The 26,216-nt window shown below is 42.5% G+C and overlaps 1 protein-coding gene across 1 annotated transcript in view; it reads left to right on the top strand.

The window, feature by feature from the left end:
* The window catches only part of CHST8 (carbohydrate sulfotransferase 8), a 150,663-nt gene that overhangs the window by 32,054 nt on the left and 92,393 nt on the right, over positions 1 to 26,216 (top strand). The window contains exon 2 of the mRNA XM_069868515.1: positions 8,775 to 8,998. Coding sequence (XP_069724616.1) covers positions 8,890 to 8,998 — 109 coding nt within the window. The 5' untranslated portion in view covers positions 8,775 to 8,889. The remainder of the gene's footprint in view (positions 1 to 8,774; positions 8,999 to 26,216) is intronic.

Here is a 26,216-nt window from a genome sequence, read left to right as displayed (position 1 = left end):
ATCCTGAATGACTTCATGCAAATCACACAACTCCTCCCTGTACAACAGTGCATTTATATACAAAAAATCAATGCAATTACTTCTTTCCTTCAGACAAGTGCTGCAAGGGGCAAAGCTGAAGATTACGAGGCACAGATAATTGCAATGATGTGAACCATAAAACCAACCAGATAAAAACCCAAGGTAGACTTCAGTGTTTCTTATTGGTGCCAGGACAAATAAGGATGCTTCTCTGTGTGCAGAATGTGTTTGAAATCTGTCTTCCCAAGATTTATCTGGGCAAGTCATCTTTAGAATCATAGAATCCCTAGGTTGGAAAAGACCTCTTAGATCATCGAGTCCAGCCATTCCTATCTTTGCACATATTGAGTCTCAGCCTTCCTTTACGCTTGGAAACACACAACACACTACGGTCAAACCTCAATTCTTTTGGTACCTTTTACAGAGCCATTAAATGTGAGTGACTTTTGTAAACTAACTCTTAATTTCTCTGAGCTTCTGTCAGGTTCTTTAAATGTGAATACCTCAATTTCAGTAACAAATGCAAATATTTGTGTTTGTGGTAGCACAACGCCTCCCTTTTCCCCTCCCCGATCAGTGCCAACCCCCAGGAGAGATGGTGCAGGGACAATATAGTAATGCCAGCCCCGAGAGGCATCCCCCAGCATCCCAATAACCCTGCCTGCTACAGGGCTAAACCCAACAGGACAAGCTCCCTGTTTTATATTATCTCCACTGCGTGGTTGCCTGAGCCCAGTGCACCAGCACCGCCGAGCTGGTGTCTCACCAGTACATCCTGAGCATCGGTGCTGGAGGGGGAACACCAGAAACCCTTTGTCTTCCTCAGGAGGATTCCTCTGTGTCCCAAATACCTTGACAACTGTTCCATCTCCCGGAGCAGGCATCGTTATGCCTCTCCACCTTACCACAAAAACAGGGAGGAAAGGACAAGTTCTGAGGCTACGTCTGCCTTCCCCTCACTGAATGCAGAAGCTGAGGAGGGATGGAGTTACAAACGGAGTCTGATCGAGTCAATAGAGTATATCCATTCCTATAGAGTATTAATGTAACAACAGGAGTTTTCCCAGTGACATGTAATGATCTCCGATATTTACAGCACACGAGTGTGCCTGGCAGCTAGTTGCCTTATCTGTTCTTATCACAAATCTGACGAAAGGTGCTTAAAAATAATTGAATAACAGCAAACTGACTAATAATATTCTCCCACCGCACCGGCATTACAGAACTGATTTTAAAGAGAGTTCATGCCTATTGAGGATTCTCATTACAGCTCAATATTGAAAATTGCCTGTTTAAAAATCTGAGTAATTGCGCTGAAATCCATGTGTTTCCTCTGACTGCTCTGAAATTCTGGAGCATAGTAGCAAGCAGATAAGGAGGAACTAGAAGTGCATTGCATGTAGGTGCCCCGGTTCCTTACCTAGTGACCATCCTACTGGTGTTTCTGGTCCTCTGTGTAAATGGGGACCTGCAGTCCTTTCCCTGACAGCCTTGCACCTCCTTTCTCACGCTGTTCTACACTTACCGCAGCCACCACCTAATGAAACAGTCGCATTTCTGACCACGGGCCACGTCTCTGTCCTTGTGGCTCTCTTGGCAGCTACACACTCCTGCCTTTCCAAAAATGACTGTGCTGAAGCTGCAGGTGGTATCGCACCCCTTCCCCAACGCTGACGTGGCCAAAATCTGAACTTTTGGAAGCCAAGGAGTGCAAGGGTTGGGCAAATCCTCACCACTCTGCGTAAGCAGCGCTCCACTATAATGGTGATAAACACCCCCTCCTGCTGCCTTTGGACAGGCATCATCTACCCCCACGCTCAGCCTGCTTCCCTGGGCGATTCCTGCCCACATCACAGCTCTGCCTCTCTACGAGTCCACCAGCTTCCTCAGGTGCTCCCCTCCCTCACCATTACACAGAACTATTTCACTCCTCTTCAAGTGATGGCAAAGCCCCCAGGTATTCCTCTTCCCCAGACGCCTAAGAGAGATCTCAGTGGGCAGAAGATCTTCTCTTTGGTCCCAGGTGGCGTGTGAGCTGGAGGGGCTCAGTCCCAGCTATGCCTCTGCCCACCCAGCTGGCTAACCCTCCAGCACGCGGTGCAGCTTCTCTTTATATGCTGCAGTTACATGACAACTGAACTAAAAACAGAAATCCTATTTCCTTTTGTTTAGAAATTGCACTTCAAAATAAAATGCAAATATTTCTTTCTGTTTGCTTTGCAATACAGCCTGGGTAAAAAATTCCAGCTGGAAAGAAAATGTAAGAGGTATCTTAGAGAAGAAAAAAAAAATAGTATTCCAACTAGAACTAGTTACAGAATATTTCCTTTTCATTAGCTGCTGGGCTTCATCTGCCCAAATCAAGAACAAGAGGAGTGACTTATCTCTGACACACAGGCAGAGTCGAAGTGAGAAAGCACCTTCACTAACAGAGGTGATCTTTCAGTGGGGAGAAAGCATTTGTAAAATTTCAATAAGAAACAAAGTAGTGATCATGGCTGGAAGGATTCAGAGGCAGCAATAGGTGAAAATAGTGAGATGTACACCATTACAGAAGTTGCTGGAGTCAATAAAGGAACCTGCTCCACTGCCACAGCAAAATGTTCCATTTCAAGATTACGAGGGCTGTTTTCTTCTTCCTGAAGTAACCATAGTAGCATCACAATGTACTCGACACAGTGTGAGCCAGGAGCTTGTTTTCTTTCAGCTTTTGCAGAAATTTTGCTGTGTTTTGTTTCCTCAAGTGCAGAATTAAACCCACCCTCATTTGTGATAAACGTTTTTCATTCCTAGCTTACGGAGGCCATTCCAGTTCTCCTTTTTCTCTTGCTTGCTTATGACTCCCAGACAAAAAATCTCCACATCAAAGGAAATAACATTGAGAAATCACGAGTCTCCACACGGTGTTACAATGGACCATATTACATCAGGCACAAAATTAAGTCATGATGTTGGAGGACAGGATCCCAAATCTATATTTACATAAAGCTACTCAGAATTGTTGTTATGAAAACTTTTTTAAATTCCATAATGTCAAGAGATTTTTCATGTGGATAAAACTTTTGCCTAATGGCTAGGAATGTACTGTTCAAGTTTATATATATAAAATGTATTATGTATTTTTATATATATATATAAAATATAGAGAGAGAAGCAGATAAACTTTTATGCTCTCTCATCTTTTTCTCCTTACCACAACACACCTAAAACTGCACGGAAAAATTAATGTCTAAAGCAAACTCCATTTGCTTCAACTAACAGAAAGAAGGGAATATGTCTGGGGTGGTTACTTTTTGGTACCTCTGGAAGTCCAGCTGACTCCACGTGCATCATCTCTTCTGAACGAAGGCATTTTTGTTCAGGATAGCCAGGAAACCTATAGAAGAGAGAAATGAAGCACCTTCAGGATAACTGAAGAAGAGTATTTCAGGGATGTGCAACCACTTCTGTCACACAACGGTGCAATCATCTAAACAAACCTTTAAAGTGTGATAGTTGCTTTAAATAGAAGACAGATCAAGGCAAGTGGAAGGAGAGAGAGCATTTCAGGCAGGGCTCTAACTGGAACCAGTGGGCATCTAAAAGCTAAGAACTTTTCCACTGTATTTTACGACAGAGTTCACAGCATTCAGCCCAGTTTTTATATGAAATATTGTAAGTGGGACAATATCACTATAAATCCTGCTGCCAGGCAGAGCCTGGGAGAGCTGGGCTGCCTGTGCCTGAGATCTACCAGGCAAACTGCGCTGCTTCTGCTCTGGTGCGTCTGCTGGACGGGTTCATCATTGATGCTCCCTATTTACACTGTCACTGTACAACACCTGTGAGACGTTAATTTGAAACAAAGCAAAGAAGACCTTTTTAATTTCAAATACAAACTGCTTTAGAGATTATAGTTTCACTTAGGAATAGCATTCTAAGCCCTCGAGGATCTCAGAGAGGTGTGCGTATTAACTTGCTCCGGACCTGCTGCACTGCTGAGGAGATTAGTAACACATGACTCCTGCTACAATTTGCACCCAGAAAGATAGGAAAGAAATCTTCTTGACTTTGAAAGGATTATTTTGGTTGTTTACTGAGTGCTGTCCCTTTTGGTCTTGAATTGTACATGAAAGTGGAAAGTGCCTGCTTCCTATCGCAACACGTGATGGAAATGAGGGGACCGGCTTTAGCAGCTTTGCTGGGGGGTTGGAATAGGAAAAAGGGGTCATGTGCTATCACTGTGACTTCAGCTACATAAAACAATAACCTAGCTTTTTGCACCTATGCCAAAATATCGGCTGGAAACAGATTTGTCCTCTACAAATCTCCAGGAATTATGAAAGTTTTTGTTCTGTTGATACACCAGCAAGAATTTAGTGACAGAAAACCCAGCACCCAAACAAGAACATCTGGTGAATAGAAGCAGCCACAGGAATAATAGTTTCCTCCTACTTTCTACGCTACAGAAGCTAGAGGATTTGGGACATAATACTTGGGATTCATTTGCATTTCTTATTTCCAAGAAGAAGTGCTGACAGCTACAGAATAACATGACTTTTTATATTTCCACCTCTAGTACAGTGCCTGCATTTGTAACACTGCTATAAAAAGTTAGTTTTACCGGTGAATACAAATAATGTTTATAAATCCTTTTTTTCTTTTGTAAATGTGATGATAAGCCAGATCTAGAAGTCAGGAGCAAAGCAGAGAGTGGACACTCGAGTGATGGGAAAACTTAGTGCCCTGCGTTTGAAGGCATTTTATCTCTCTAAGTGCTTTTCAGCAAGGAAGCACATGCTTGGCTCAGCTTCAGATGAGAAGCAGCCGTTGTTCACACAACCCGTAGAAACACAGCTAATGTATCTAAGAGCGATCATTTCAGTAATAATAGCAAATCTTTTTCTAATATTCTTGTAGTAATACTATTCAATTTCTTTTTCTATTCAGCTAATTGCCTGCTGTCGCTATCCCGGTCTCTGGCTATATTACACAATCTAAGGAAAATTATCTTAATAATGCACAAAGTGTGTGCTCCATTGCTGCTCCTTTTCAGAACACACAAAACAAAACCGAGTACAAAACAAAAACCCATCACAGCTCCCAGCTGCCAACAACTCGCGGTTCAACCTCCTCAGATCAGAGCGTGGCCACCAGGTTAAGGGAGGGGATACCCCCTGCTCTGCTCTCCTGAGACCCCACCTGGAGTCCCGTGTCCAGTTCTGGAAACCCCAGCATAAGGAGGAGATGGAACTGTTGGAAAAGGTCCAGAGGAGGCCATGAAGATGATGCGAGGGCTGGAGCATCTCCCATACGAGGACAGGCTGAGAGAGTTGGGGTTGCTCAGCCTGGAGAAGAGAAGGCTCTGAGGAGACCTTAGAGCAGCTTCCAGTGCTGGAAGGGGCTCCAGGAAAGCTGGGGAGGGGCTTTTTACAAGGGCATGGGGTGACAGGACAAGGGGGAATGGCTTTAAATTGGAGGGGGGAAGATTTAGATTAGACATTAGGAAGAAATTCTTTGCTGTGAGGGTGGGGAGACCCTGGCCCAGGTTGCCCAGAGCAGGGGTGGCTGCCCCATCCCTGGAGGTGTCCAAGGCCAGGTTGAATGGGGCTGGGAGACCCTGATCCAGTGGGAGGTGTCCCTGCCCAGGGCAGGGGTGGGACTGGATGGGCATTAAGGTCCTTTCCAATCCAACCATTCTATGATTCATCTAGGGGATTGTTGAAATTTAACATCTAACTTTTACCGGGTTAAGATTGATTCATAAAAATAGTTATGCATTTAGAAACACCTCATGAACTGGCAATTCCACCAGTCAGTGCCTGCATTCAGCAAAGATAAAAGGCGGCGCGGAGGCCGTGTCCGTGCGGTGCCGTGTTTCTCCGTACAGCGAGGCAGGACCCTCCGCAGGGAGCTGCACAGCACCGTGGGGACATCCCAGTTTGGCAGAACCACAGCAGCAGGAGCTCGTGCCCCAGCCAATCTCTGCTGCTTTAATACTGGGCTATTCAGCAGCAAACAAAGCACCTGGTGAGAACGCACCTCTCCCTGCTTTTAAAGCTACCTGCATAGTGCTGCCCTCTTCGGAACAGGCAGCCTGCTATCAGCTAAAGGAATAGCAGCTAAAGCTTGCACAGCATGAGAAATGAAGCTTACCGTGTACATGTGAACCAGGCATTTACATTCATTCATAGGTGATTTGTAATTGTCCAATTTAGCAATCAGGAGGTGTTTGCAAACAACTTGGATGTTTTGTTGACTTGCTAATGTACATGGTAATGTAAACCTGATGCTGGCATTAGTTTGTGTTCCTTGATTCACTGGGATTTACGTCAGTGCCTTGCAGTGAAACCCAGAAAGGGAGAGTATAAAGGTGCCCTGCAGTGGGCAGGAGCTTCACGGGATCTCTGGCCCGCCTTGGTTCTTCCCTTTCTCTGGTGCCACAAAGGAAAAAAGTCTCTCCCGTCCTCATCTTGGCACAGACCCTTCCATCTTCAGGCTGATGTTGCTGTGCTGGTCACCAGTGAGCCAGGGGAGTGAAAGCACACAGGCACCCAATTGCCCACAGGGTCAGGTAGAGCAGCTTCTGCCAACGTCTCTTTGAGCAGCCAACAGAGAGCAATGAGGAGCTGTAGCCAGCTAGTCCTGTTTCTGTGTTCTTAAGTAAAATACTTGGTGCCTGAAATTGTTGCTGTAATATTCAGATATTTTCCACAAATATATTTGGATGTTTTGATTTCCTAAAACTGTCCACCTTTTCCCTTACAAGGATTGCTTTAATGATGCAACACCTATTCTCCTACCCAGTGCTATTACTTCTTCACCCCACCATTCCTAGGAGTACTATGGTGATTAATGAACATCTTTGAACTGGAAAGTGCTATCTGAGAGCTAATATTTGCATCTACACATAGTTCTGCTGCTTTCAAGGGCAGAGCATTCACATACGTTGTAATGGGAAAGCTCAGAAAAACATATATTGATACCTAAGAGTTTTATCCTCCACAGAAATGTATAAAGGAGGAATAAATAAAAAGTTAGATATTTCAATTCATTATTGCACGTTCTAGTGAACCGCTCTCCGTCTGTTTAATGAGTTCAGGGCAGCTGAAAATGGAGTTTAGATTGGAAGTTGCTTGCAACCTTATCTGCTTGCACTCTCAGTAATGCTAATAAGAATTATAACAGTACGTTATTGCCCATTGTGAGGAGCACAGTTGAAGAAGTGACTGCAAATCTGAAGTGTAAGTTGAAGGCTACGGATTTCTCCAAATTCTGCCTCCCAGACTGATCAGTCCAAAGCTCCCACATGCGTGGTGAAGCATTGCCTGAAGAAACCCTTAGCTGATGCTCCACTAAGGCTTTTTGTAGGGTTTTTTATTTTGTCTATCTTTAAAATTGTCATTAAAGCGTAAACATTTTTTTCCAATGTTTCCTTAGTGAGGATGCTTTGTTCACATTTATAAGTCAGTGCTAACTGCTTTCAGAGTTCCTCTGCTCCTGCAGCTCAACTAGGCCTGGGAGGGCTCCGGAAGCACACGCTCAGCAGGCAGAAAACAGCCCTTCCCATTCACCAGCTTTGCTCTCCTAGGACACGTTAATTAAAGTCAACTGATTGAAAAAATAATTACAGGAGAACAGGGAAGGGGGAAGCCTAGACCCATAATTTAAAGGTCTCTGAAGTCTGTGTTTTGCTGAGAGGTAATAATTCTGTTGCGGGGAAAGAGGTGCGCTCTCCTTGGACTCCCTCTCACCCTGTGCAAAGCTGTGTTAAGGCAACAGGCAGTAAGCACTCTGGCTTTGGAGTGCAAGTACTTTTTCTTTCAATGTCTGTCTTCATCTAACATTCTCTTGTGTCTCGAACAGTCCTGAAGACATTGCAGTGTCTCACCTGAAAGGTGATGTGATCCTGAACACAATTGTCTTATAGGATGTGGAATAAAGTAAACATTATAACTGTTAAAAACTGCTACTGTAGCATTTCTTCCACTAATTAAAAACTGGCTAGGGATCTTCTTTCTTGCTGCTGCCTTTACTTCAAACAAAACCAATTCAACAAATCAAAACCAAAGAAAATGGTTTAGCATTTTAAGCTAATAATAATTGTTTTAGAAACCCATATTTGCTCAAGGGTATAATTCATTCAAAAAATGACCTTAAAACTCAGCGTTAAGCAAATATAAACCCCTTGTTATTTGTGAGTGGATGTTTTTAAGCTGCTCTCTCTAATTATGATCAGGCATTTCTTGGCAGCTCTGTCTCCCACCAGCTGCCAGGGCATTCCCGGCAGAGAACGGCAGCGCCACGGCTGGGAGACCCTTCAGCTCCCTGCTCCGTCACAGCCTTTCTGATCCTCACCCCTGTGACCAGTTGCTGATCTCCAGCCTGAGCCCTTGTATTCAATCATTTCCTTCAGTAAGGGAACTGATTACAATTTTGGGAACCAGTTCTATTGCCTGTGCTCTTCTGGACTTTTCTTCGTATTACCAAAAAGAAGGACCAAGGTTGTGTGGCAAAAGCAACCATTTTTCCCAAACGGCACTTTTTAATGATATTCTTTATTATTTTTTCAATGCATTAAATCAGTGACATATAACTAAAGGCAAAGCGATGGGGCAGAAATTGACTGCATGACTGCAATTAACTGTACCAAATAAATGCTTGAGACATCAACTATTTGATCTGAACAGAGACTTAAGTCTACTAACTTGTATTGAAAAAATAAATGTTCTGTGTATTAAGTTATAGGGCTTTGGGTTTTTTACCTCTTGTAGATGTATTACGCCAGACTTCCAGATGAGAGGACGAGGCTATGAGTGAAGAGTGTCCTGGAGATCGCCTGCAGTTCTTTTCCTGGCTCAGAACTGCATTGATCTGAGAACAATAATTATGAGGCTGACGTGTATGTTCTCCTTCATCTTGCTGTTTGGAGCAGCAGGACTCGTTGTCTTCATTCACCTGCAGGATCCAGAAGAAATCGTTCATCAGCAGACACCAGGTTAGCATTCCTCTTTATATTTGACTGTCTGACTCGCTCATGTCCAACGTTTTGTACTTACACCATCACATTTTACATATTTCACATAGGTATACCTCAACAAAGGTATTTAAGTTTTTTTATAAAGGCTATTATGAAACTAGGTAACTATTTCTGTAAAGAAAAAAGAGAAGTTTGCTTAAGAAACAGTTTCAAGAAGCATTTGGCTCCTGAAAGAGAAGGAATTTCTAGTGGTGTCTCAAAAGCAGTGCAATTTCTTCACCTTTTTTCATTATTGGTGCTTCATCTTGACCAATCGTACCTCTGTTCTCTCCTTCACCAACTTCTTGAACACTGACTGCTGATTGTAGCACACTGTGAAGTGATTTCTGAGAGGGGTGCACCTGTAGAAGGGGATGCCTAAGCTTATTTAAATAAAAGCAGATTTGACCAGAGCTCCTACACCCAGCAGGGAAACCTGCTCCTTGACATCCTCGACTGCTGCGGGCAGGGTCCTGCACAGCAAAAAATGAACATCCCATGCTGCTGCCGAAGGGGTGTCATCAACTGCTCGATTCTCTCCTTCAATTACAATTTATGTTAGCAGAACCACACTACACCCTTGAGTAAAAGGTGCTCAATACAATTACTCTTATTTCTGTTTGGCTGATTTTCATGTGTGTTAAGTGCTTTCAGCTCCCAGTGGACTCGGGAACTCCTCACATCCCCTGCTTCTGAAAATGATACCCGTTATCACTAAATCCTATTAGGTGGCTTAAAGGACACAGGAAAATATATCCATTCATTTGATTAAAAAGAGAGGTGGGAATATCTCACCACTCCACAGTCTCCTGTGAAAACCAGTCATTCACAAGCAGCTTTTTTGGTGAGCTGGGAAGGAGCCTTCCCCTGCCCAGAGTGTTTGTAATGGAGATTGGATATTGCTATCATTTGCTTCTCTGATTGCTCCCTCAATAGAATTGAACAAATTCATGTGTCATTAAGCTACTTAGGACAAGAGATTCTGCATGGAGAAGTCTTATTGGATTAGCCTTGGCTTTTGTGTTTCTCATGTAGTTACTACACATTCGCCAGGCGCTGGAATCTCATCAGGAAAGCCGGAGAAAAGTCAGTAACATTCATTTTTCCACTGAAAAGCAGCGTAGGAGAATTTCACATTGTCCAAAAGGACATTTTTCACTGTTAGTACATCCAGTCATCTTTAATTTAAGAAAGTACAACTTATGAAACAAGATTAATAAAAATAGTTTGGTCCTTTAGTTTTATCTGTCTGTTCAGGAAATTGTTCTTGATTGTTTTAAGTCCTAGCAAGCCTGACGGCGAGACCTTGATGTACTACTTACACCAGTATAAAACCCACAGTCATAAAACCTTAAGTAATGCTTACATTACTTTCACTGAGCAAAGTACTCCTGACAGTTGCTGTTTGTGTTGATTTGTTACTATTCATTTATTCTTTCCCTGTGCCTCACATTGCTACCTAATTGTGATGCTGTACCGAGAAAGCAATATCAAAGTAATTTTCCACAACATTAGTTACAATTTTCTTCTGATCTTTCGAGTGAAACAATCCCATCCTGTTGGCTTCTGTGAGCATATAAACCTTGATTACATTTATCTGTTGGAAACCAATGCTTACAAAGTATATGTGCCCAGGATAGCGGGTGTAGAGCCTTTTTTGCTGATTGACAAACATGCTGTCTGTGTAGCTTTATTTATATAATGCACATCTCTCTGAGCAGATGTATTTAAGACAGACAGCCATTTAGGGTGGGCAAAACAGATTTCCCAAGCCAATATATTAAATTGAGTGGGTATTCCTGTCGTCGTTAAAGAGACAATAACTTCACTTATGACAGTTGTTTGCTGGGCGTCATGAAGAGTGCTTTGCTATGGAGAATGCAGGATAAAGCAGTGGCTGGGTTGAGAGGTGGTATCGATCATAGTCATCCAATGCACAGAAACACAATGCCTTGCTAATAATTCTCCTGTATAATTATATAAAACTTGGCTTCTGCAGTAATTGTGCCATTATTCTTAGACACAGTAAAGGATTTGGTTTGGGCAAGTCAAGCACATTTGCACACAGTGCACAGGAAAAAATTAATAGATATATTCCCATCCTAATGCTAATGACACTCGAATGTGTGAATCTCCTGTCTGTGACAGGATATTAAACACGCAAAAACTTTACAGTAACTAACCGTGCAGCCACTCTGCTGCTGCATTTGTCCTGGAACCCTAGAAGCAGCTGGGTTCGCAGGAGGCTCCCTCAGTACAGCAGTACGCTCTTTCTCTCTTGGGATTTACAGTGGAAGGGCTGATAGGGCTAACGAGCACCTTTACAGCCTTGGCCCGGGCCACTGCAGTTTATGAGATCACTGACAGCACAGAAATCTGGGATTTGTGGGAGCTGCAGTCGGGTGGGACGAGAGAGAGCAGCTTGGACACACAGCGTCAGCACGCGAGAGAGGAGCCTGGGGATGCCACCCATCCTGACAGCTCTCAGGCGGATTTCAAACACTGGCACAAACTTCTGAGCTGCAGACTTACCAGTCCATGGACCGGAGACAGGACTGTGGCCATGAAGAGCAGGGGGGCAGGTGAGGACATGAGTACAAGGACCACTCCTTCCAAGGTGCAGAGCACCTATAGCTCTACTACAGTGCCTGTAGCTGTACTGAAAGCCAGGTTTGCTATGGATCTTCATCAGAAGAGAAAGGGTATCTAAGATGGTATATACTTTTCTTATAGGAGGCTTTGCCAAATAAAAACCAGGGACAGTTTTAATAATTCTCTATGCCTCTATTCATGTCTCAAATTTCTCACCTGCAAGTGATTGCAGTTAGAACTTTTAAGATGAATATATATGGCCACACACTCATCTGGGAGCTGGTAAAAGGTGGAAAATGCATCTCAAAGGATGCATATTATGAAAGTTCTTAGAAAGTGAAAAGAAGGAGTAGAGTAGAAATGCAGTCTAACTGTATCAGATTTCGGTAGTTGGGTATGAATATAACCAAGTCTGAAGCTCATCTGACTGAGATCCTGCAGTGATTGCTCTCCTTACCTCATCTACCAATTCCTAACATCGTGCTGTCGGCTTCTTTGTTTTCTGCTTTACTAAGGGTGCGATGGGGAGGAGAGGGAGGGAGGAGAGACAATGGAAGGGCTGCCATGCGGATACCATTGCAAACCTGATGGCACAAGGGAGCCACGGTGCAGAAATTTTACTGTATATTGCAGTAGCCTTAGAGCAAATACCAATATTACAGCTATACTGAAATTTTCTTAATTGCCTATTCAGAGCACATATACCTTGTTACTCACAAATTACAGTCATGTGCACATCTCTGTGTTAGCTGAGCATTTCCATAATGCTATCCTAGTGCACAATGCACCGCTTGTTTGTCGTACTGGAAACTTTTCATATATACAATTGAAAATGAACTAGCATTGATATATAATTTCAGAAGTAATTTTCCTACAATTTGCAACTTACTTCTCTTTATAAACCGGGAGCCATTTAGTCGGTAACAGCATCAGCAGAAATCATGAACAAAAGGATCTGGTGACTGCAGTGGAGGCGAGGGGGCTCGCCGATAAGCTTTTCAAGAAGCAGCATACTGTTAGGCACATAAGGGTAGCTTCTACCAACTCAAGAGTGGATGAATCTTCCACACTCACATCCTCTGAGTCTTCTTTAGCCAAACTTCCCCCAGCAAAGAACCTCCCTGTCCACAGACCAGTTCCCAATGGTTTGCATTTACTGGGATGAAAGGAACATCATCTATTTCCTCATCTGCTGAGGAAAGGCAATTATAAGGGGAATGCAGTCTTATAGACATGATATTCCCTTTTCTGTTGCTTGAAATGCTTGTGTTTTAGCCTGACTGTGACTGTGAACCCGGTTACTGTGCACATTGGAACTTCACCAGTGTGCTGCTACAGGGGGATCAGATGCAGTCCAGATGGTGATAAAGGAACCCTACACCACACTGCCAGCACAATCCTATTCAAAAGAAATGCAGCCTAGTGCTGAAAGCAATTATGTCTAAGCTGTTTTGTCACGAGTAATATACAGAGATTGTCTCCTACAACACTTTCCCCTGCTTTCATGACAATACCATACCCTTGGCAGTCCTGTGAAAAATGGAGCATTTATTTATTCCATGGTATTGAGAGAGCACTACTTATTTTTTTCTTTCTTTTTTTCCTAACAGTTCCTCTTAACATGCTTTAGCAGTTAGAAAGCCGGTACTTTTTCCAGCCTAAAGCCCATTAAAGCAAATACAGCTCTTAAGCTATAGCATCACAGGCCAGCATTTATAGGACCAGTATTTCCTGTTGACCATCAGCAAATGCTTCACAGCCTTGGAGCACTTTGGTGTTTGACTGTGGAATTGGGATCCAAAGCTGCTGCAGTTTGTTCCCTGTCCTGCCTTGCTGCTCATAGATTGTGCTATATTGTGTTAAATCGAGTGATTCACCTGCTAAACGTTTCCGTTTCCTTTTATTATGGGGGTTCTCTGCAGGGAATTCAAGGTGCCCAAGGACTGCAGGATCCAACAACAAAAATGCAAGACCAAAGCATATTAACTGTGAGATTGTCACAAAATCAAGTGTGTTATTGGCGGCAGTATTTATCCCACCACACTGGTGCGTGTGCACACACATATCAGATGACTGAACCCATTTATTTGACAGCATAAAGTCTACGTCACCTAATCCCAAAAGTATTTATCAGCATAAACCCAGTGCTAAATCACTCCCACAAATTTCTCTCTTTTTCTGTGAGCATTTCTTCTCAGATACTGACTGGTTAAAAAAAGAAAAAAAAAAGCTTTGATATTTCTTTTAAAGCCTACTTTTAAAAACCTGTCAGAGGTTGACACTTCTTTGTTGTGCCTGGCAAAATAAAAAGTGACCTGCCATCTCAGAGCTGCAGTCAGTTACGGTGCTTGGCAACATATCACAGGCAAACCTCAGCCGCGCCGCGATATGTCAGGAGACTGGCCGAGTGGCAGCTTTGTGAAAGTACATTCCTAGGGAACAAGCCTGGATGCCTCTCCGGTTCTCCTGGAAATTTGCAGAGGCATTAAAGAAATGTGCAAAAGTTGGTCAGCAGACTCTCACTTCACCTCAAAACGTTGATTCTAAACACAAGGCTATATCGAATTCCTCATAGCAAATGCATTAGTACTAGAAAGACTCTTTCCATGCATCAGCTACCATTCATTTTGCTTCATTTTTAAAGCTTGATCCCACGTTCAGGAACTTAGGTCATTTTAAAATACTTTCTGGATTTTCTAAACTTTATGCCATTTTAAACGCATTTTATAATATATGTTTCCGTTTCTCAAAGTTATTAATGTTCCCCTAAAAGCTTAACCAAAACTTCCTCTCTCCAGCAATATCATCCTTTTTCACTTAGTAAACATTAATTTTCCTTTCATGATTCTAGTGGAGCTTGAAATTAAAGGCGGCTTTCTTCTCTATTACAGCTTGCTTTGTGTCTCCGCATCAAAACTGCCAGTTAACTTCTGCTTTAGCACCAGTCAGGAAAGCATAAAAAGCCAAATAATTGATCTCCTGTAGGCCCGACACAAGAGCAACTGCTTGTAGACATCTTTATCATTTTCTCCAAATGAATAATCTATCTGGTTTTGAAAGTAAGGGACCGGTTTGGGATCCATCACCACTTGACAGACTCAAGGTGATTAATTGATTTTGAATTTACTCTGTACCGGCCCCATCCAACGAGATGCTAGCTCGTGGCATCAGTGCCAAAGAGCACTGTGGGGTCAATGAAGTGGCTCGACTGTCAGCTCTGCTCCGGTGCCAGGAGTGCTCTGCTGCTCGAGAGCCAGAATATTCAGTATCGTGTAAAATTAAGTCCCTTTTTGGTCTCAGCCACTTCAGGACATCAGGGCAATTCAGACACGCTCCTTCCCGCTGTTTTGAGGATCGTCCTCCGCTGGCTGTTCATGCCTACAGAAATGAAACCTTTGGGGGCTTCTGGTCCTGCTTCTTAGTTGGAAACCATATATTTTCCCATAAAACTCTTTGCAGGGACTGGATGTCTGATGTTTTGCTCTTTGTAGAGCATTAGCCAAGAGATCAGTGTTTACAGCCCTCGGGTGTCCCTACACGAGGAAAGTGAAACGTGCTGTGCCACCGCGTACGTGCACGCACACAAGGAGAGCTACACGGGCTGGGAGGAAATGAAGGGACGTCGAATCCCTTTATGGAGCAGTGGGAACTCAACAGCCTCAGGAGGGGAAACAAAGCAGCTTGTAAATGAAATTCCTTATCCTTCAAGAAGGCGCCTGTGCTCCGGTGCCCTGTTCCTTCTCTTTCCTAATTCATTTACCTCTTTCCATTTGGCATAAAGATTGGCTGAGCTTTCGGTAAGGATGGCACAGATAACGCTTGGGATAAGCAAAGGGATATTTGGCTTTAGAATCATTTTAGGCTTGCATTCTCAGGAGTCTTTGGATGACCTACACCCGTGGCGGTCAGAGCGGCTGGCATGGGGGCAGAGACACACAAATACTTCTCAGGGCTAGGAAAACACAAGCCTCAACAGAGGAACCTGGGCGTTTGCCCAGTGAGATGGTGAGAGGGGAGGCTCCTTTTCTTGAGCTGTAGGCAGCGCACAATGGCCGAGATCCTACGTACCAGTTTCCAGCTTGTTGCAGGGTTTTTTCTTGATTTGTTTGACTTGACTTTATTTGTTAATAAAGTGCTGCACAGCTCAGTGCCCATAAGTCAAACCACAGGAGAAATTATAGACAGCAATCACTGCCGCTCTGTGTGAACCGAATGCAGCTTTAATTGGATCCTCCTAATTGTGCATGCAGCTGCTAGGAAAAACACGATGATGCTTATCTCACACAAGAAAATAAATTCCTCTCACTACTCCATTGTAAACAAATGAAATGGCATGTATTGAGCCACAAAAGGAAATGTATACACCTGCAGGTAGATACCTTGAATTTTATGCCATAGAAAGCAATTCTGTACTCATTGACACTTTAATGCAGTTCGTGGTAATTGTTTAAAAATTGTCCTAAAGACTTTGGTGGGAACTTCCACAGGGCTGGGACACCATTCACGTGCCCAAAATAAATATCGGCACCTCAGCCATCAAGTTCATGTAGATCCTATGAACAGCCAAGATTAAGAGTGGGAACCAATCAACTGATTGTTTATAAGCTGTTAAATTGAAACCTGCCCCTCCATTCTTTTAGCTCAAGAGACGTTATTACCTTGTAAACAGGAGTCATCCTTAAGTCACTACCTAATTAAAATTCCAATTATTCTGCATTAATGAGCTGCTCATTCTCATGCTATTGAAGGGAATTAAGTTACTTAAGAACGTACAAAGACAGGTATTGTTTAACACCCATATATTGATGGTGTGTTCCCTGCTGCTTGTTAAAAGGGCTGTGTCCCTGCCTATCCCAGTAGGTATTTCACCCATACCTGCAGAATGCTTCTTGGGATGACGTATTTTGTAGGAGAAAAACAAAATGAACAGACCTTAGCAAATGATTGTAACCCCAGTGTTAGGAAAGGGAAGTATGTAAATGGGAGAGAAACAAACAAAAAAAAAAGAATGGTAGGAAAGTAGGTTTGAGAAACAAAAGATGAGGTAACTTCCTTTTCTGTTCTTCACATTTGAAATTATTTAATGGAAGGAGATTTGAGGGTTTTTTTAGAAAAACATCCATAGAGACTAGTTCTGCTAGAGACTTTAAACAGTTTTTTAAAGGAAAATTTTAAAATATTATTAAAATCCAAATGTTGAATTAAATTATAATGTAACAGAAAATTTGCTGCAGTTTTCCGTATTAACAGACAGTGGGCCCAGAATCAGCATGATTGCAGTTCCCAGGGGTGCTAAAATGGAAACAAGGGAAGCAGTAAGGAAAACAAATATTTACTACTGTAAATTTACAGTGGGTAAGGAACTTAGAAAGAACATGTTACATTTTTTAAAGCATTAAATAATCCTAACGAACAATAATGATCTAATTATATTATACCTCTATGTACAAATCTTGGAGATATAACACATTCTTTACGTCTACACATTTGCACACCATGTTTTCCCTCGTGCTGGTTTCCAGAGATCCAATTATATATTCAGTATATTCTGATTGTTCTCTGCCTTTCCCTCTAAAGGCACTGGCTTCACTTCTTAATTGAGACCCAGTGGAGATAAGTTCACCACAACATAATTTAATGAACTATGGAAGAGTTACCTTTTACTGCATGAAGTATCAAGCTGCATGGCAGAGAAAGAATATCTCCTAGTGATGTTTCAATAGATAATTAACTAAGACGTCTCCTGAAATAATATCACCCACCCATGAACGCAGCCCTCTTCCCCTTTGAAACTGGACAAAACATGAAGCGAGTTAATAAGCCGAGGACACTTTTCCTAAAAGGAGTTTGGTGACACAATTTCCTCCATGAAATCACAGATAAGAAATCTTAGAGTAGAAATGAGTTAATCTTACTCTTTTTCCCCTTGAACTTCAAAGGCAGAGTTGTACTTGATTTACCCTTCACGTTAGTCTTGGACGTGCCATCACCACGGTCCCTGCCAAGTGCGAGGATGTTCCTTTTCACTCTGCGTGATGTTGCACAGATCAGCAGAGGTGCTCTCACCACACGCCGCTCTCAGCTCAGCGCCTCCTGCTTCTTTGGGCCTTTGGGGAGAAACCTCTGCAGCATCAAACCTGCTCTACTTTTTTGGTTATTTACTTATATTTTTGTGTAGGGGAAAAAAACCCTGACTTTCAAACATCTCGCGTGATGCAGCGTGGAGAGCAGGACTTTCAGCGAAAGCATCCTTCTGTCCCTTAATCTTTGTGCATTTTGGTTGCACTTTAATGTTAATTAGATTTCAAATTCCTCAAATTAGGGAGTGTGAGTCAATCACCGGCTCCTACAGAGTTCAGAAGGGTATATGTGTTTGTAAGCATTTTTACAGCATTCAGCCGCTTTGATCAAAGCCCTCCACAGCACCACAAACAGATACTCATTTGATTAGAATGAAAGAAGTTTCACAAGGAACTGCTGAGACAGCATTTCAAGAATTCTGAATATTTTAATATACATTAATTAAACGTTTCTGAGTTTCCGTCCTTTTAGCGAGCAACCATTCATGTTGTAAAAAGATTCAAGTGAAGGGCAAATTGTTAATATTCCGAGAGAAACCCTATTTGCAATGAGAGCAGCTCTAATTAACAAGACAAACCATCTTCTTGTAGCCATTTAGAGGAATCAGAAGCAAGCACAGCAACACCGGCCTCGGTAGCAGCAAAATATGTACCATCTCCTTCCTCAGCAGAGAAGGTGCCCAGAGTTAGGGGCTTACCTTGGGAGAAGGTAATTGTGTTCCCTCTCATTCACTTGGCTCCCTAAACAAAGCACTCATTAGAGCTGTTGCAGGTAATAACTTCATATTTTTAGCCTACTTGCATGAATCTGTCTCTATTACTTTTATCCAACAAGATGGGAAGTCCTGTGGCAGGCCTGGAGCGCATAGCCACGCTTTGCTGTCTCTCCGTACTATTTTAATTTACATTTTTTTAATGTCCCCTCTCTCACCCCAGCAGGCCTGGGCAGTGCCTAATGAGTTCATTGATTGATGTAGCTGGTTCCTTCTCTCTGCAACAGGTTTAATGATTGCACAAGTCTTTGGGTGAGATCAGGTCCTAAAGATGATAGGATTTTTATCCCTCAGCATAGAATTAGCAATAAAAGCAGACCTGAAGTCTCTCCATCCTCACAGACAGCTGCTGTGGTGTCAGGGTCAAATATAACTTGGACAAGACAGACAATACCAGCAGGATTCTCAGCAGGGGTGAAGGCAATACAAGTTGTTTCTTTAAATCAATATATTTATACTAATAAAGCTGAAACAGGGTAGATTGACATGAGATCTTAGGAAGAAATGTTTTGCTGTGAGGGTGGGGAGGCCCTGGTCCAGGCTGCCCAGAGCAGGGGTGGCTGCCCCATCCCTGGAGATGTTCAGGGCCAGGCTGGATGGGGCTTGGAGCCCCTGATCCAGTGGGAGGGGTCCCTGCCCAGGGCAGGGGTGGGACTGGATGGGCTCTGAGGTCCCTTCCAGCCCAAACCGTTCTATGATTCTAATATACTAAGGGGGAAGAGCAAAGGTTCCAACACATCCCAAACCAGAACGATGAATTCGGGATTAAACAAAATGATCTACACAAGAAGGTAATTGATAGTGCAGCAGGGAAAAAGCCCTCAGGTTGTTCTTTACCCAACTTTTTCCAGTTTAGCTACTAGTTCAAAATGTTGACCTAGTCCACTTTAGTGGCATTTCAAAGGAAACCTGGTCTCATGAAGTGAATTGTCACCCTCTTTTAGACATGGCATTAACTTCAATTTGCTCCCCTTCTCTGCTGAGCTCTTTTCTCTGCTTCTCATGAAGCAAGAGCACTGAATGGGTCTTCCGGAGACCTGATATGAAGTAGGAGGTGTAAAAAATATTATTTTTAAATAAAGAATTTTAGTACAGTAAAGATATAATCCTTTCCTCAAGCATTATAGTCCTAAACAAAGTAATTACTGCCCAAGAATGTCTTCTTTCTCCCTAAAACACATATAGCAAAACCCCACTCCAAGCCCAGCAACCATCAAATATCCTGCAGGTAACCTCCCACCACTGCCTGTTTTCCAAAGCCAAAAGCAAAACTCTGCATACACACATATATGAAAACTAATGAGCTCCAACACCCGACTGCAAAATGTTTAGCCAAAGCTTTATAGAGAAGCTTATAGTTTTTTAAGTGCCGCATAAATTTATCGAACCGAAAAGAGTATTAACATGATATGCTAATGAAATCGGCATTTAATAAGATATATATCCATTCAAATTCCCTGCACCTTTCTGTCAACACAGCATATTGCAAAAATGAGCCATCGAGACTGCAGTTTAATCTGATATAAAGTCAAATGATCCATGTTAACAAGACAATTAAATAACCGTTGGAAACTAAAGAAAAAATTATCAGAAGTTCACCAAATAGAAATGGGTTTGAATGATGTGAAAGCACAATTACACAGTATGCAGACTGAAAGTTGTTGCTGTGATTAGAATAATACGGGTGGTAAATTAGATATCAATTTTATTGTGAAAAAAGCATCCAGTTCAGGTGCTTCAAAAAAAGAAAGCAGAACTGCAGATTACACGCTGTTTATGTTGGCCTGTTTAAAATGACTGGAGGATGCATTACAAGGGAATTAGCATTTGGAAAGGGTATTTGAAGGCAGTAAAACTGAAAGTTATGGCAGCTGCTTTTCTGCTGGCCACGGCAAACAAAATGATGCACCATATATATATGTTACATAGGGGGCTGGTAGATACTGTTTCGCACCACAAAACATTGCCATGCGATGGGTACAAACCATGGGAATTAAACCTTATGCTCAAAATTCAACAGCTTTGAGCTAGTGATATTGCATCCCCACTGTCTGAAGATGTGATATTTTATACTAGAGGCGACACAGTCTTGTACAGCTCCCTCACAGGCACATCAGTCAACTCTGCTTTTGCAAAACCAGCCCAGATGTTGGATGCCAAACAGCACGGAGCAGATCTGTGAGCGCAGCTCTGGCTTCCCTGCTCCGGCCTCTTCACAATCACGTTAGTGCAGTAGCTGTCAGTAAGTCAGTGTGGTTTGTAAACACCTGGAAGTTAGTAGATTGCTTTTAAGGTAACTAAAACTAGGCTTACACCTAACAGACCTCAGTATAAAGAGGTCTGTATGTCCCCAGAATAATTTTAGAGGCTCACACGCTAGTTGAAACGACTGCTGTAAGGGTATCATTACCAGAAATGTACCTAAACTACGCATTTGGTTTGAACCACAATTCAGAAATGATCTCTCTAGAAGAAGATGGAAGTAAAACACAGCCCTTCCTGCATGTGTAATAGAAGGAGTGCCCTACACCAAACATAAATAACCACAGAGCTGAAAAGCTGTATTATCTCCCCGTGCCAGCGCAGGAGCAGGGTCAGCAGTACATGTGCCTGCACTTAATGGCCCTTTTTGCAGCCTCACTCAGCTTCAAGGGGGAGGAAAACCCAGCACAACATTTCTTCAGAAGGCACACAGCATTTGCTTTGTCTTTCTTCAGGGAACTTTTGAGAATGACTCTCCATGGAGGTCTTCTCTTCCCCTCCCCGTGATTACCCACACCACCATCCATCTCCCCGGAGCAAACATTTAACCCTCCTTGCAAATGTCAATCTCTCAGACCTCTTCTAACATTTATTTATGTATCAGAAACAACAGAAAGGGAAAGATATATCTGGGGAGATAACCAAAGCTTCACAATTACCAGTTTGGTTAAAACTCAGCTTCCCCCCCAAAGGATGCAGAAGCAGTTGTTTTAGTGCTAGTCACTCCATGTGTTTCCCCGCTACAGCTGGTAGCTTAAGTGGATGGTTCAGCCAGCGTTCCTGTGCCCAGACAGCAGTGCAAGCCCTCACGGAGCATCACTGGCTGGGGACAGCACCTAGCAATCCTACAGGCAAGGTAGAGCCTTCCCACATCCCCACCCGCATCCCCAGCGGTCAGTCTCAGCAGTCCCAGCGGCACCCCTGCCGTCAGCCTTCTGGGCACACAGATCTTGCCAGGATTGTTCCATCCACGCCTGCACATAAATAGCTAATTTGTTCAACAATTATGTTAGCTCCTAATGCAGGTGAAGATTCATATACGTTCAAGGGCTTTTAAAATAGCTTTAAAAAACTTGACTCAAAGCCCATTGAAGTCAGCAGGAACTTCTCCACTGACACGTTTTGGACTGTGTCCCGGGTATTTATCACTTCCCTCAGCCCCTGTGCTTCTATTGAGTTGAACTCTGCTTGCTGAAGACGATACTCTGCTTTTTTCTTATTACTAGTTAAAATTCACATTCACAGCAGCACTTTGAAGGAGCGGTTTTCCCCAGATGCTCCTGATGCTTATCCTCCTTTGTTAGAGAGAATGCTGCTTCATAGAACAGAGCCAGTAGCCTCTATTCAGACTCTGCCATGCTGCAAAGGATGATGTTGTCAGACAGACTGATCTTTCTCCAATAGCTTTTTCAGCACTTTTGTTATAAAGATGTTAAAGATAACATGGAAGAGAAAAGGAACAGATTTAGAGTTTGGGGATAACAAAATACAAAGCACATCAAAGAATCATAATACCAATACAAGTAATTGAAAGAGCTACAGAGAAAGTGTATCCTGGGCTTTGGGGAAGAATAAGGGAAACGAGTAATATAAGCTGCTGAAAAAATAAATAGTTTTTTGTGAAAAAAAGGATAAAACATTTTGAAGGATTGTTTTGTTTCACTGTTGTAATTGATATTTAATTGTGATAACTGGAAAGAGCATCAGTCCAAGAGAGCACACCTTCAGGAGCCTGAGCCCCCAACTCACAATTAAACTAGCCCAGGAAACTGTTAAGTGCAATAAAAGACCAGGTATAGCACGTATGTCATGACAGCAGAGATTCACAGAGTTCTAGCTCCGTAAAATAGAAATTATAAAGAATAGATTTTAAAATGCATCGATGTCAAGAGTCTTTAGTAACATTACACTATCGTAACATCATGGTGCAGCCTTTAAGGCCAGATTCTGCTTCAGGGTCAAGGTTTGTATGCAGACCCTCAGGCAGCATTTTCCAAAGCAACAACTACAGTCACATCTCCGTCTCCCACCACTAAGCTTCAGCTGGTAACTCTACAGGTAGCAGCTTTGTGCTAGTGCTAAATCCTCTGCAGAACTTCAGATACTGAAGAGCAGAAAATTGCATAGAGAAGAGCCATTAAACAAACAGAGGAAAAAGTGGAAGATTTATTATGCAATCTACACATTCAGCTTAGCAAGGGTGGAAGGGCTTCTTCCGATACAAGCATCAGCCTTCATGGCGATTGTTCTGTGCTCCAGCTAAACAGAAAGTACAGATTGCCCTTAGCTCATCTTCTTTTGGTTAGATTTCATATTTCTTGGAGTTAGCCTTTTGCCTTCCTATTACAAAGAAAGCCAAATCCCAACCAAACGAGAAGTCCTAAGACAGTAGCTACTAAATAAAAACTGAATTTCCTCATTGCTGAGTAACTGGACATGGTGATGGGCGGTTCCATGGCTGAATGCACTGCAGTGCGCAACCACGTTCCCTCGCATTCCCCCTGCTACATTTCTCTCTCCCTGCTACACCTAATGAACAAGTTTAAAAGGATCAAACCACCTTGTGGGTAATGTACCTGGTGGGCTTTCTCCAAGTATCTTTTTCTTGCTTTCTACCTTTGTAAACAAGTTAAAAATGCGGCAGAGAGGAAAATTGCTAGTGACACTTCAGACCTTTCTGGCTTTCCTGCATTACCACAGGTTGTAAAAAGCCACTCTGAACAGCACAGAAATGTAGTTATGCCAATTAAAAGGGCTAGAGTAATAATTTTGAGTAGCAGATGTCTAACTTGTCCTTTTCAAGTGAAACCTTCTAACACAATTTCTGTATTTTCCGGAATTTCAGCACCAAGTATTGTAGCTGACAAAAGACTTATAATTAAACACCTATCGTGGAAAATAGCATGTACTGGAGTGGAGGATTAGGTGATCTTATTCCTGTAATAGGATTTGCCTGCTAATTGTCACTGAAATGACAGCAGCCTCTGTTAATAAGAGCATAGGAATTGCCATAGCGACTCAGATCAGCAGCCCATCTATCTATTAAAATATCCTGTTATAACACTGGACAGCATGATATGACGTAGAGGAAGATGCAAGGTAATCCGCTATGGAATAAACTACTGTCCAGTAAAGTCTCTTCAATATTCTCATTAGCTCCTTTTACTTTGGCTAGGAAGCCAAATCTTTTTAATTTCTCTTTTTTAATTTTAATTTCTCTCCATAGAATAGAATTTGTTTCTCCATAGAATTCTCTTTCCATGACTCCTGAACAATCTCATAATTCAGATCTCTGGAGCGATGCCTCTCCTTGTTCTTCATTTGAATTTGCTTTCAGCATCACAGTCGTGCCCAGAGCACCTCATGGTGGTTGCATATTTAGAAACTGATGGGTTTCAAACATGGTGATGAGCTGCATAGAGAAGACGTTCCTACAGCCTGTTGCTGAAATAACTGAGCTTTGGGATGCATTCAAGAAACCTTGGAACTCAGAAAACAAAAGCAACAGTAGTGGAAACTGCAACTGAATTCAGTAGTAACTCCTACTGACTATAGGAAAGCAGCTCAAACCATTAGGGAGGGCTGTCAAGAAGGATGTGAGCAGCTTCCCTGGGCATATCGGTAGGATGAGATCCAGAAGGAACTAAGAACCACCTCTGCTGCACCAGTGGTCCTACCCTGTGCCAGGCAAGGAAAGAGGATATCGATGAGGGAGAGCAATGGACATGAGTGATGCTAGAAGAGCAGCACTCTGAGCATGTGTCTCATCGTGGCTCAAAATAACATCTGGGCTGTGTCACAGATCAGTCCATTCCTGACTTCACTTGTAAGCTGCAGTCATTTAATGATTGGGGAGCTTGTTTCTTTATACCCACAAAACCAAGCGATCATTCAGGAAACTCAGACCGCAACCCTTGCATTATTGTTACTGCTGCAAGAAGACAAAAGCTCTGCAAGCACTGCTGTATCAGGTAATTATATCGCAATACACTCCAGCTCTTTCAAATAATTAGTTAGTCAAACATCTGCTACAAATTAATATTGGGCCAAACTTGTCTCTTGGGTAACCCAATGGACTTCAGTACCATGAGGTGAGAGATGATCTGTTCCAACACATTTACTCTCTGCAGATAATTTTCTCGGGTTTAGAGCTTCTTCCTTGCATTGCTCTAGCTTGAAATCTTCTTGCAGTGCAGTTGCTATTTACTGACTTGTGCTGATGCATCCACTTTTTCTGGCTTAACTCGAGAAAATTCAAAATGCACACACTGCCAAGGAAACGAATTTATTCAATAAGCCCTGCAATGTCAACTCTTGCTAATTCTGTAATGCTGGAATAAATGAAGGCAGAAATTATGCTTGGCTTTCTAGTCATCAATAAAACCTTATAAATCTGTAAGGACTCATAAATTTCACTGTACAAAAACTGATACTAAGGCGACTCTTAACTTAGAAAATTCAAATTGCATTTTAACAAAACGGGAAACGAAGCTAATACGTATTGACTGCATTAACAATTCAGAAAAGAAATAAACAGCCTTTATAACGTTGCCATGTCTTTGAGGCATCGATTAAACTCTGCGGATGCCGGTCTGTCACTTCCGCAGCTATTCAGTAAGCCCAATGTTTGCCCATCGCTGTCTTTTGTCATCGCTCTGACTGTCCTCCTCCTGCTCAGGTTGGCAGCTATTTCAAAAAATGAACTGTCACCAGGGGATAATCAATTAATCAAGCATGAATTGCTTGACCGAGTCTTCTAATGACTGTTAGCATGTAAACACTTGTCAGACGCCTCGCAGACCAGAGGGTTTGTGTGGTTACAGTCGTATTGGGGAAGCTGACTGGCAGCAAAGCCCACGAGCACAGACCTATCTTATTGTGTTAATAATACACATCCCTTACAAGGATTTTGTTAAAATAGATTAGCTAAAACCATAATGATTTTATTGGTTTTACGGTCTTTTCCCCTTCTACGGAAATGAATCTTTGCAGGACAGAGCCGGTACCCTGCAGGAGCGTGGTGAGCGTTCATCGCCGCACGCCCGGTGTGAAAGGTTAATACATTTTCATGAACCATTTCCTCCACACACAAGAGCAATTTACACCCAACCACAGCGTTACAAAACTACATAGCAACACCCAAAAAATTCTAGTGCTGTTTCAGTGATAAACCTCGTTCTTAGGGATTACATTTGTCAAATTGATAGTCAACCTATGCAACAGTTCTCTGCGAAGATGCACATTTGTGTTGGTTTTGTAACAGGGGGTTAAATCACCGCGGCTGTTGTTTCCAGGAGAGCAGAGGGAAAATATTTCTGTAAGCAGCATTTATTGTCTGCTAAGCTACTGGATCCTAAGGCTAGCTAAAGTATCAATTTTGTTTCCTAAAATTAGTCTTGAACCTTTAAATGCATCATTTTCTTATCTAAGCTGGTGATCAGAATGGGTTAAAGACTTTTCTAGACAAACTAAAGCCTTTTATTTCCAAGG

Source organism: Phaenicophaeus curvirostris, chromosome 14, assembly GCF_032191515.1.
Source record: "Phaenicophaeus curvirostris isolate KB17595 chromosome 14, BPBGC_Pcur_1.0, whole genome shotgun sequence".
In the NCBI taxonomy this organism is placed as follows: Eukaryota; Metazoa; Chordata; class Aves; order Cuculiformes; family Cuculidae; genus Phaenicophaeus; species Phaenicophaeus curvirostris.
The sequence above is the reverse complement of the archived record's forward strand: the minus strand, read 5'-3'. Positions and strand labels throughout refer to the sequence as shown.